Consider the following 12,595-nt stretch of genomic DNA (forward strand, 5'->3'; position numbering starts at 1 on the left):
GGATGAAAGTTTGCGAGGGGATTTTTGATATCTCGAACGGTTTGGCCGTGGCGAGGAAACAAAATTATGGCGAGAAACGTGAAACAGGAAGTGTGTCATAACTACTGCATACATTAACTGATCTTGATGAAACTTCAACAGTGTGTTCGTTGTAAGAGGCCGATCACATGGATGTGACTATTGTGAGTCAAAATTATAGCGCCACCAACTGGCAGCAGGAAGTGTGTCACTTCCTAAATGCTTTGAAATCACCCTCTTATTTTTACCCGATTTGCTTCAAACTTTATGTGTATAATGTAAACACACGCCAGATGTAGACCTGTGAAAGGATTATTGATATCTTAGATACTGTTGCCGTGGCAACACATCAAACTTTAATATTCTTGTTTGATGCTTTTGAGACTCTTAGCATGCTTGAAATTGCATGAAACTCGACAGACACAGGTATGCATATGGTTCAGATCAAGCCGGACAACTTTCTAATTAACTGTCATTAGCTCAGACCAAGAGGAAGTCAGATATTTTGGTTTGAATGTGGATGTTTCTGAGAATTTTCTCTCCCTCTCCCTCTGACAGAGAGAATGCACCCTGCCATTCGTGTGTGTCTGTGTGGGGAGGGGGGGAGGGGCTCTTTTAGTTTAAACACAAAATTATACATAGGGCCATACTGCCCTCTTGTGTCCAAAATTATATTTATATATACATTATACATATATTTGGTATGTGACTGAGGACCGAGAGCTTTTAAATACGGGACATTGATAATGGCCACGTGCAGAGCGCTCGAGGGAATTCCTATGGAAGTAGGAATGAACTAAAAAACGTTCGCTCTGTTCTGCTCGCTCGTCGCCATGGACGCGCACCATTATGAATGCCAGTGCAGCCGCATACTTTTTAGTGTCACTTTAAAATTAGTGCAATAACGGGGCCGATTGCTTGAATTGTGAGTTCAATAGTCTATTATTTTTCACGGAAAACACAACAACAAAAGAGTACAAGGATAGATTCGCTGAAATAGGGGCTTTTACATAAAATAGCCTATTCCGTCATCATCTTTTCAGTCAGCTCTTCACTCTCGTGATTAATGAAATTTGACTCCTGTTGCTGATATTTGCTGCAACTTTCGTTCCGCTCACAATTTAGTAAGCAAACACGCTTCAAATGTGTTTTTATTTTATTTTTGTGTATATATATGTGTGTGTATATATATGTGTGTATATATATATATATATATATATATATATATATATATATATATATATATATATAGCTTATGTTTCAAATATGAGTTAATTAACAATCGTTGGAAAGAATGATACTTTTAATATCACTAAACCGTCATTAGGTGTCGCCAGGCGACCGTCTTAATGAGCGAGTCATTGATTCATTCGTTCAAACGATTCGTTCGAACGGCTGAGTCATTCATGAATGAGACAGATTATGGATTGGTCGTTGAATCTTTGAGTCAACCGATTCGTTCAAAATGCTGAATCATTCAGTAATGAGAACGCGTTGCTGTGAGATGCTCGATGGTTCTGCTGTGATCTTTGTTTAACTATTTTCGCTGCTGAAACAGAAAAAAAAGTCAATATTGCATCTAAAATGTAAGTGATTTGACGTGTGTGTGTGTGTGTGTGTGTGTGTGTGTGTGTGTGTGTGTGTGTGTGTGTGTGTGTGTGTGTGTGTGTGTGTGTGTGTGTGTGTGTGTGTGTGTGTGTGTGTGTGTGTGTGTGTGTGTGTGTGTGTGTGATTGTGTCTGTTACAGTGATTGTTTAACCCTTGTTAAAGTTTAGGCCTTGTCTTTTTGGATATATATCTTTTTATATAAAAAAAAATAGCATACAACCCATGTATTTTAAATGTATTGTTTGCTTTAAATTACATTGAGATTTGTATGTTTGGTAATTGAACCTGAATGAATTATAAATGAATGTGCTATATTTCAGATCATATATTTGTTTTCCTTAAAATTTGAACTAACACTAACTTTATTCTCATCTGAATGATAGATTATTTATTTCTGTATAAAATAAAAACACATTTGATTTTTCTTTTTTAATCAATGTAGAATGTGTAACTGAAAAAATAAACAGATTAGGGCTCTGATCGAGGACAATAATGTCAAAAAAAGAATCAGGGCATGTCTCATATCTTTCTAAAATGTAATTATACACCATTTATTTTTATATAAAATTATACAAATATTAGAACTAAACCCATTTTATTCCTTTTTTTCAATTTAAGAATTATTTTTAAGTTTAAAAACAGCCAGAATGGTTGTTTAGTCAAAAATAATAATAATCCAAATCATATATAGTGCTATACTGCCCTCTTGTGTTCAAAATCAGGTAGGCCTATTGAATTTATATATATTTATATATTAGGGATGTTACTATGGGAATATTTTCCCACCGGTTAATCAACGTGTGATTGTGTAAACCAATTGTGTAAACCTCCCGCTGGGGGGTTTAAAAACACTAACTTGAAAGCGAAAGTATAATATGGACGTCCGCACGGACATTGAAATGGTGGCGCTCGAATGAATTCCTATGGAAGTAGAAATTAACTAAACGTTCGCTCTGTTCTGCTCGCTCGTCGCCATGGACGCGCACCATTATGAATGCCAGTGCAGCCGCATACTTTTTAGTGTCACTAAAATTAGTGCAATTTCGGGGGCCGATTGCTTGAATTCTGAGTTCAATAGTCTATTATTTTTCACGGAAAACACAACAATAAAAGAGTACAATGACAGATTCGCTTAAATAGGCGTTTTTACATAAAATAGCCTATTCCGTCATCATCTTTTCAGTCAGCTCTTCACTCTCGTGATTAATGAAATTTGACTCCTGTTGCTGATATTTGCTGCAACTTTCGTTCAGCTCACAATTTAGTAAGAAAACACGTTTCAAATGTGTTTTTATTTTATTTTTGTGTATGTGTGTGTATATGTATGTATATATATAAATATAGCTTATGTTTCAAATATGAGTTAATTAACAATCGTTGGAAAGAATGATACTTTTAAACATAACACTAAACCGTCATTAGGTGTCGCCAGGCGACCGTCTTAATGAGCGAGTCATTGATTCATTCGTTTGAACGACTGAGTCATTCATGAATGAGATAGATGTTTATGGATTGATTGGTCATTGAATCTTTGAGTCAACCGATTCGTTCAAAATGCTGAATCATTCAGTAATGAGAACGCGTTGCTGTGAGATGCGCGATGGTTCTGCTGTGATCTTTGTTTAACTATTTTCGCTGCTGAAACAGAAAAAAAGTCAATATTGCATGTAAAATGTAAGTGATTTGACTTGTGTGTGTGTGTGTGTGTGATTGTGTGTGTGATTGTGTCTGTTACAGTGATAAGAGTTTAACCCTTGTTAAACTTTAGGCCTTGTCTTTTTGGATATATATCTTTTTATATTAAAAAATAGTCATACAACCCATATATTTTAAACGTATTGTTTGCTTTAAATTACATTAAGATTGTATGTTTGGTAATTGAACCTGAATGAATTTTAAATGAATGTGCTATATTTCAGATCATATATTTGTTTTCCTTAAAATTTGAACTAACACTAACTTTATTCTCATCTGGATGATAGATTATTTATTTCTGTATAAAATAAAAACACATTTGATTTTTCTTTTTTAATCAATGTAGAATGTGTAACTGAAAAAATAAACAGATTAGGGCTCTGTTTGATGACAAGAAATGAAAACCAATGCGATATGATGAATGTCCAAAAGATGGCTCCCACAGACTGTTTTTAAATAGGATTGTTTGATATTTTTTGCTTTTAAACTGTGTGTGTGTGTGTGTGTAAGAGATTTTGGTTGGGTGACAGTTGTAGTTTACAGTTTGACAAGAGTTTATAGTTTGACAAAAGCACAATGTTGTGTTTTATTGCGAGTGTACACAAATATAAGTAAACACTTTGCAGTTTGAATAATGTCCTGTATGAACAAAAGGACGGAGTATGTCTTTATGTCTACATTGTTCAATTATGCCACACACACACACACACACACACACACACACACACACACACACACACACACACACACACACACACACACACACACACACAAACACTATTTTTCTAATCAGATCAGGCAAGTAATATTCTGTCTTGTCTCTTAAAAAAACAATATATATATATGTATATATATATATATATATATATATATATATATATGTGTGTGTGTGTGTATATATATAAATATAGCTGCGAGCAGCGATGAAAGGGCCAAAGCCGGCGGCACCGCCACCCCGGTTATAGCGCCACCAACTGGCAGCAGGAAGTCTGTCACTTTCAAAAAGCTTTGAAATCAGCTGATTGCTTCAAACTTCACTACTATGATGTAAACACACGGCAGATGTAGACCTGGATGTAGACCTGACCTTTCAGAAGGTTGCTCTCGCATACTTTGTGGTTGACATGTGCCCTCAATGCACACTTTTGCAGAGCCCACACTGATACAAGCTCTACAGCACACTTCTTTTCGACAGTCAAAGCAGGGTTACGTTTTTGCACGTCGTGCACAATAACCCTAAAGGCACCAGGGTGGCGGTGCCACCGGCTTTATATATATATATATATATATATATATATATATATATATATATATATAGCTGCGAGCAGCGATGAAGGGCCAAAGCCGGTGGTACCGCCACCCCGGTGCCTTTAGGTAACTAAAGGCACCGGGGTTGCGGTGCCACCGGCTTGGGCCCGTAATCGCTGCTCGCAGCTATATTTCTTCTTATTATTTTTCTGCTACCTTTTGGACACTTTTGGAGGCCTTAACATGCTCAAAAACTCCTGAAACTTTGCACACATGTCAGAACCCGCGGCCATCAGGGCCGGGCTGAAGATGGTACCCGGGCGTGGCAGGGGGGCTCGACAGCGCCCCCTGGAACGGGGTTTGAACACTTGGTCCATAAATCAAACACGCTTGCATGTAATAATATGAAACTCAGTACACATATAGATCTCATCGGTTCATATATACTTCACACTCTTACTTTTTACCCCAGCCCAACAGGAAGTCGGCTATTTAGGGTTGTTGGTAAAACACACGCAATGGAATGTGAAATACTCCTCCTAGAGAATTCAAACAAACGGCACGAAACTCGGTCAGCATGAAGTCAAGACATTGAGGATGAAAGTTTGCGAGGGGATTTTTGATATCTCGAACGGTTTGGCCGTGGCGAGGAAACAAAATTATGGCGAGAAACGTGAAACAGGAAGTGTGTCATAACTACTGCATACATTAACTGATCTTGATGAAACTTCAACAGTGTGTTCGTTGTAAGAGCCCGATCACATGGATGTGACTATTGTGAGTCAAAGTTATAGCGCCACCAACTGGCAGCAGGAAGTGTGTCACTTCCTAAATGCTTTGAAATCACCCTCTTATTTTTACCCGATTTGCTTCAAACTTTATGTGTATAATGTAAACACACGGCAGATGTAGACCTGTGAAAGGATTATTGATATCTTAGATACTGTTGCCGTGGCAACACATCAAACTTTAATATTCTTGTTTGATGCTTTTGAGACTCTTAGCATGCTTGAAATTGCATGAAACTCGACAGACACAGGTATGCATATGGTTCAGATCAAGCCGGACAACTTTCTAATTAACTGTCATTAGCTCAGACCAAGAGGAAGTTAGATATTTTGGTTTGAATGTGGATGTTTCTGAGAATTTTCTCTCCCTCTCCCTCTGACAGAGAGAATGCACCCTGCCATTCGTGTGTGTCTGTGTCTGTGTCTGTGTGGGGAGGGGGGGAGGGGCTCTTTTAGTTTAAACACAAAATTATACATAGGGCCATACTGCCCTCTTGTGTCCAAAATTATATTTATATATACATTATACATATATTTGGTATGTGACTGAGGACCGAGAGCTTTTAAATACGGGACATTGATAATGGCCACGTGCAGAGCGCTCGAGGGAATTCCTATGGAAGTAGGAATGAACTAAAAAACGTTCGCTCTGTTCTGCTCGCTCGTCGCCATGGACGCGCACCATTATGAATGCCAGTGCAGCCGCATACTTTTTAGTGTCACTTTAAAATTAGTGCAATAACGGGGCCGATTGCTTGAATTGTGAGTTCAATAGTCTATTATTTTTCACGGAAAACACAACAACAAAAGAGTACAATGATAGATTCGCTTAAATAGGGGCTTTTACAAAAAATAGCCTATTCCGTCATCATCTTTTCAGTCAGCTCTTCACTCTCGTGATTAATGAAATTTGACTCCTGTTGCTGATATTTGCTGCAACTTTCGTTCCGCTCACAATTTAGTAAGCAAACACGCTTCAAATGTGTTTTTATTTTATTTTTGTGTATATATATGTGTGTGTATATATATGTGTGTATATATATATATATATATATATATATATATATATATATATATATATATAGCTTATGTTTCAAATATGAGTTAATTAACAATCGTTGGAAAGAATGATACTTTTAATATCACTAAACCGTCATTAGGTGTCGCCAGGCGACCGTCTTAATGAGCGAGTCATTGATTCATTCGTTCAAACGATTCGTTCGAACGGCTGAGTCATTCATGAATGAGACAGATTATGGATTGGTCGTTGAATCTTTGAGTCAACCGATTCGTTCAAAATGCTGAATCATTCAGTAATGAGAACGCGTTGCTGTGAGATGCTCGATGGTTCTGCTGTGATCTTTGTTTAACTATTTTCGCTGCTGAAACAGAAAAAAAAGTCAATATTGCATCTAAAATGTAGGTGATTTGACGTGTGTGTGTGTGTGTGTGTGTGTGTGTGTGTGTGTGTGTGTGTGTGTGTGTGTGTGTGTGTGTGTGTGTGTGTGTGTGTGTGTGTGTGTGATTGTGTCTGTTACAGTGATTGTTTAACCCTTGTTAAAGTTTAGGCCTTGTCTTTTTGGATATATATCTTTTTATATAAAAAAAAATAGCATACAACCCATGTATTTTAAATGTATTGTTTGCTTTAAATTACATTGAGATTTGTATGTTTGGTAATTGAACCTGAATGAATTATAAATGAATGTGCTATATTTCAGATCATATATTTGTTTTCCTTAAAATTTGAACTAACACTAACTTTATTCTCATCTGAATGATAAGATTATTTATTTCTGTATAAAATAAAAACACATTTGATTTTTCTTTTTTAATCAATGTAGAATGTGTAACTGAAAAAATAAACAGATTAGGGCTCTGATCGAGGACAATAATGTCAAAAAAAGAATCAGGGCATGTCTCATATCTTTCTAAAATGTAATTATACACCATTTATTTTTATATAAAATTATACAAATATTAGAACTAAACCCATTTTATTCCTTTTTTTCAATTTAAGAATTATTTTTAAGTTTAAAAACAGCCAGAATGGTTGTTTAGTCAAAAATAATAATAATCCAAATCATATATAGTGCTATACTGCCCTCTTGTGTTCAAAATCAGGTAGGCCTATTGAATTTATATATTTATATATTAGGGATGTTACTATGGGAATATTTTCCCACCGGTTAATCAACGTGTGATTGTGTAAACCAATTGTGTAAACCTCCCGCTGGGGGGTTTAAAAACACTAACTTGAAAGCGAAAGTATAATATGGACGTCCGCACGGACATTGAAATGGTGGCGCTCGAATGAATTCCTATGGAAGTAGAAATTAACTAAACGTTCGCTCTGTTCTGCTCGCTCGTCGCCATGGACGCGCACCGTTATGAATGCCAGTGCAGCCGCATACTTTTTAGTGTCACTAAAATTAGTGCAATTTCGGGGGCCGATTGCTTGAATTGTGAGTTCAATAGTCTATTATTTTTCACGGAAAACACAACAATAAAAGAGTACAATGACAGATTCGCTTAAATAGGCGTTTTTACATAAAATAGCCTATTCCGTCATCATCTTTTCAGTCAGCTCTTCACTCTCGTGATTAATGAAATTTGACTCCTGTTGCTAATATTTGCTGCAACTTTCGTTCAGCTCACAATTTAGTAAGCAAACACGTTTCAAATGTGTTTTTATTTTATTTTTGTGTATGTGTGTGTATATGTATGTATATATATAAATATAGCTTATGTTTCAAATATGAGTTAATTAACAATCGTTGGAAAGAATGATACTTTTAAACATAACACTAAACCGTCATTAGGTGTCGCCAGGCGACCGTCTTAATGAGCGAGTCATTGATTAATTCGTTTGAACGACTGAGTCATTCATGAATGAGATAGATGTTTATGGATTGATTGGTCATTGAATCTTTGAGTCAACCGATTCGTTCAAAATGCTGAATCATTCAGTAATGAGAACGCGTTGCTGTGAGATGCGCGATGGTTCTGCTGTGATCTTTGTTTAACTATTTTCGCTGCTGAAACAGAAAAAAAGTCAATATTGCATGTAAAATGTAAGTGATTTGACTTGTGTGTGTGTGTGTGTGTGATTGTGTGTGTGATTGTGTCTGTTACAGTGATAAGAGTTTAACCCTTGTTAAACTTTAGGCCTTGTCTTTTTGGATATATATCTTTTTATATTAAAAAATAGTCATACAACCCATATATTTTAAATGTATTGTTTGCTTTAAATTACATTAAGATTGTATGTTTGGTAATTGAACCTGAATGAATTTTAAATGAATGTGCTATATTTCAGATCATATATTTGTTTTCCTTAAAATTTGAACTAACACTAACTTTATTCTCATCTGAATGATAGATTATTTATTTCTGTATAAAATAAAAACACATTTGATTTTTCTTTTTTAATCAATGTAGAATGTGTAACTGAAAAAATAAACAGATTAGGGCTCTGTTTGATGACAAGAAATGAAAACCAATGCGATATGATGAATGTCCAAAAGATGGCTCCCACAGACTGTTTTTAAATAGGATTGTTTGATATTTTTTGCTTTTAAACTGTGTGTGTGTGTAAGAGATTTTGGTTGGGTGACAGTTGTAGTTTACAGTTTGACAAGAGTTTATAGCTTGACAAAAGCACAATGTTGTGTTTTATTGCAAGTGTACACAAATATAAGTAAACACTTTGCAGTTTGAATAATGTCCTGTATGAACAAAAGGACGGAGTATGTTTTTATGTCTACATTGTTCAATTACGCCACACACACACACACACACACAAACACACACACACACACACACACACACACACACACACACACACACACACACACACACACACACACACACACACACACAAACACTATTTTTCTAATCAGATCAGGCAAGTAATATTCTGTCTTGTCTCTTAAAAAAACAATATATATATATTTATGTATATGTATATATATATATATATATATATATATATATATATATGTGTGTGTGTGTGTGTGTGTTTGTGTGTGTATATATATAAATATAGCTGCGAGCAGCGATGAAAGGGCCAAAGCCGGCGGCACCGCCACCCCGGTTATAGTGCCACCAACTGGCAGCAGGAATTCTGTCACTTTCAAAAAGCTTTGAAATCACCTGATTGCTTCAAACTTCACTACTATGATGTAAACACACGGCAGATGTAGACCTGGATGTAGACCTGACCTTTCAGAAGGTTGCTCTCGCATACTTTGTGGTTGATATGTGCCCTCAATGCACACTTTTGCAGAGCCCACACTGATACAAGCTCTACAGCACACTTCTTTTCGACAGTCAAAGCAGGGTTACGTTTTTGCACGTCGTGCACAATAACCCTAAAGGCACCAGGGTGGCGGTGCCACCGGCTTTATATATATATATATATATATATATATATATATAAATATAGCTGCGAGCAGCGATGAAGGGCCAAAGCCGGTGGTACCGCCACCCCGGTGCCTTTAGGTAACTAAAGGCACCGGGGTTGCGGTGCCACCGGCTTGGGCCCGTAATCGCTGCTCGCAGCTATATTTGTTTTTCTTTTCTCACTCTGCCCCAACAAACATCAATAAACCCAACAGTTGAGTTTTTGTTGGATCAGTGGTTTAATTTGAACAAGCCTTAGGTGATTTTAGGTTAATGGCATTTTAATTACAAATTAGAGATGTTTATACTTTGTCTAGTCATAGTACATTAAATGTAAAACAAGTGAGTCATGATGAACAGGTATACGTGATGCTGATTAAAGTGTAGAATTATATGCATGATGATAGTACTTGTCTGAAACATGATTCAAAATGCATTTCTTTCATGATTGGATTTTAAACATTTGCGTGGTTTGCCTCAGCATCATCTTTATCATATACAGCACTAATGATGCCCATATAGCAACCACATTTACATGTTGTTACTTGCTACTTAATTTTCTAAATTCATTTTGGATTGATTGATGATACATAAACCTGATTATTGTGCATTTAAAACAATTTGTTTTATTTCTACTATTAAGTCAAGTCAAATATATTTATATAGCGCTTTTCACAATACAGATTGTATCAAAGCTGCTTCACAGTATCAATCAAAACAACTTAACAGTGTTTGTTTATTACTGGAAAAAGACATCCAAGTTTGGTAGAGCTGATCAGTGGTATGATGGGTCATTTTATTTGACTATCCCCAACTGAGCAAGCCAAAGGCAACACAGAAATATTACTATTACAGAAATATTACTCTTTTTATTAATGTACGACTGACAACTATGCATCACATTAAGTTTATAAGTTTGTTTATGTTAAAACTGTGTAATGCAAATGGATGAAATATGTATATGCAATTCAAATACATACATTTTAAATTAAGGCCTAAATAGTTTTTTGAGTGTATTAAAAAACTTTTCAACTATTTTTATTTAATAAAAGTTGCCTATAATCACATCAGAAGCTTTTCAGAAAAATCTAGTGTTAAGAAAGACCATTTTATTATTTTAAGCAGTGCATTAGCAATCCATTTCGAGTTAAATTACCATGTTTTAAATCATATTTGGCCATAGTTTTATTATTATTATTATTTCCTTTATTTTAACCAGGAGAATCACATTGAGAATCACATCTCTTCTTCCGAGACCTGGTCAAGACGGCAGCACATAAAGTTTCACACACGAGAATCACAAAATAACAGTACCACATTTTACACATTTAAGAACAAAATAGATAGTAGCAAATCAAGAAAAACAATTACAAGTGTCCTTTAAAACATTGTGCAAGAGACGTTTAAAAGTGGTCAGGGTTGGAAGTGCATCTAAATTAAGTACATTTTGAAATTCATTCCAAGCCCAAGGAGCAAAAAAAGAAAAAGCACCTTTACCAGATTCTGACAATACCCAGGGGACTTTTAGCCGAATATGAGAACCAGACCTAGTGTGGTAACTATTTGTGTAATAAATTAAAAGATTTTATATATAAGAGGGTAATTTACCTTAAAGAGCTTTTGCAATAAATAAGTACATATTATGTAGCTTTCTCCTTTGATGTAAAAATGACCAAGCTAAAGAATCATATAAAATACAATGATGCGTCCGTGACTCTGCCCCAGAAACAAAGCGTAAAGCATCATGCGTGATACACAGAGTTTACCTCATACATGGATTCACAGTTGCACTTCCTGAGCATTACTCAACTCCTTCATTGGTTTAATTCAGGACTGCATCTGTATCTTTTAAGCAGTCATTGTGCCAATGAATTACTATTAATAATTATATAAAAATTCATGCTGCATTTCAGATTTTCTTCTGAGCACACAACAGGATGGAGGAACCAGAAGTATCCACAGCAACACGTATGGGTTCAATACGGCACCAACACGAGACAGTGGCCTCTGCTGATGATGAGGACAACGCCTGGGATGTTGATCCGGAATGTTCAATCTGCTTTTCCGCATACGACAACTCCTTCAAGACACCGAAGCTTCTTGAATGTACCCATACCTTCTGTCTGGAATGTCTGGCTCGTTTTGTAGCTATTTCACCGGAGCAGGCAGGGACCCAGATCACCTGCCCCCTTTGTCGGCAGCCAACGTCCGTGCCTGAGCATGGTACTCCGGATCTGGCCACCAGCCAGGAAGTTTTGGGTCAACTTCCAAGCGACCAGCAACAAGTGGAGAAAGTTTTCCTAGATGGAAAGAGGCTGTGCTACTCAAACCCAATGATACCTAACTGTATCTGCATTGACATTGGTGAGCATAAAGCAGAAGAGCCGCCGAGGAGCGAGGAGAGAAGAGAGGGTTGTGGACACAGGTTGCTGCGATTCTTAGGTTTTCATGGGAACTGGAAGAGGCTTGTGGTCTTCATCATAGTGCTCCTCGTGGTCTTCTTTGTTATACTGTGGCCCCTCCAGTGCGTTGTTATCTCAGGCTCAATGTCAGAATGCTTCTTGGAACAACCAGTGATTCCAACTACTCTCGGATCTCCCAGACCTACAGAGGGTTCCTAAGACACGCAGGCGCACACAAGAATTTTGAACAGTTTAAATTTCACGAATTGCAAAAGACATTCAGATGGTGTTGGCTTCAGTCTAAAAACATGACTGACAGGATGATAGCGCTATAGAGGCCAAAACACAAATGTCAATAAAACTGCACTGGTTAAAGTTCTACTTTCTTCATTAAACTGAATATTTGTTGCTTGAAATGTCATTGTCATAATC

General features: G+C 36.5%; 1 protein-coding gene across 1 annotated transcript; it reads left to right on the top strand.

The window, feature by feature from the left end:
- The first annotated feature begins 11,640 nt into the window (after positions 1 to 11,640).
- Positions 11,641 to 12,507, top strand: LOC130087513 (RING finger protein 223). The gene has a single exon (XM_056253840.1). It carries the CDS (start codon positions 11,699 to 11,701, stop codon positions 12,380 to 12,382), a length of 684 nt encoding a protein of 227 aa, XP_056109815.1. The 5' UTR covers positions 11,641 to 11,698; the 3' UTR covers positions 12,383 to 12,507.
- The last annotated feature ends 88 nt before the right edge of the window (positions 12,508 to 12,595 follow it).

This window comes from Rhinichthys klamathensis, unplaced genomic scaffold, assembly GCF_029890125.1.
Source record: "Rhinichthys klamathensis goyatoka isolate OS25496 unplaced genomic scaffold, OSU_Roscu_1.1 h1tg000109l_1, whole genome shotgun sequence".
NCBI lineage: Eukaryota > Metazoa > Chordata > Actinopteri > Cypriniformes > Leuciscidae > Rhinichthys > Rhinichthys klamathensis.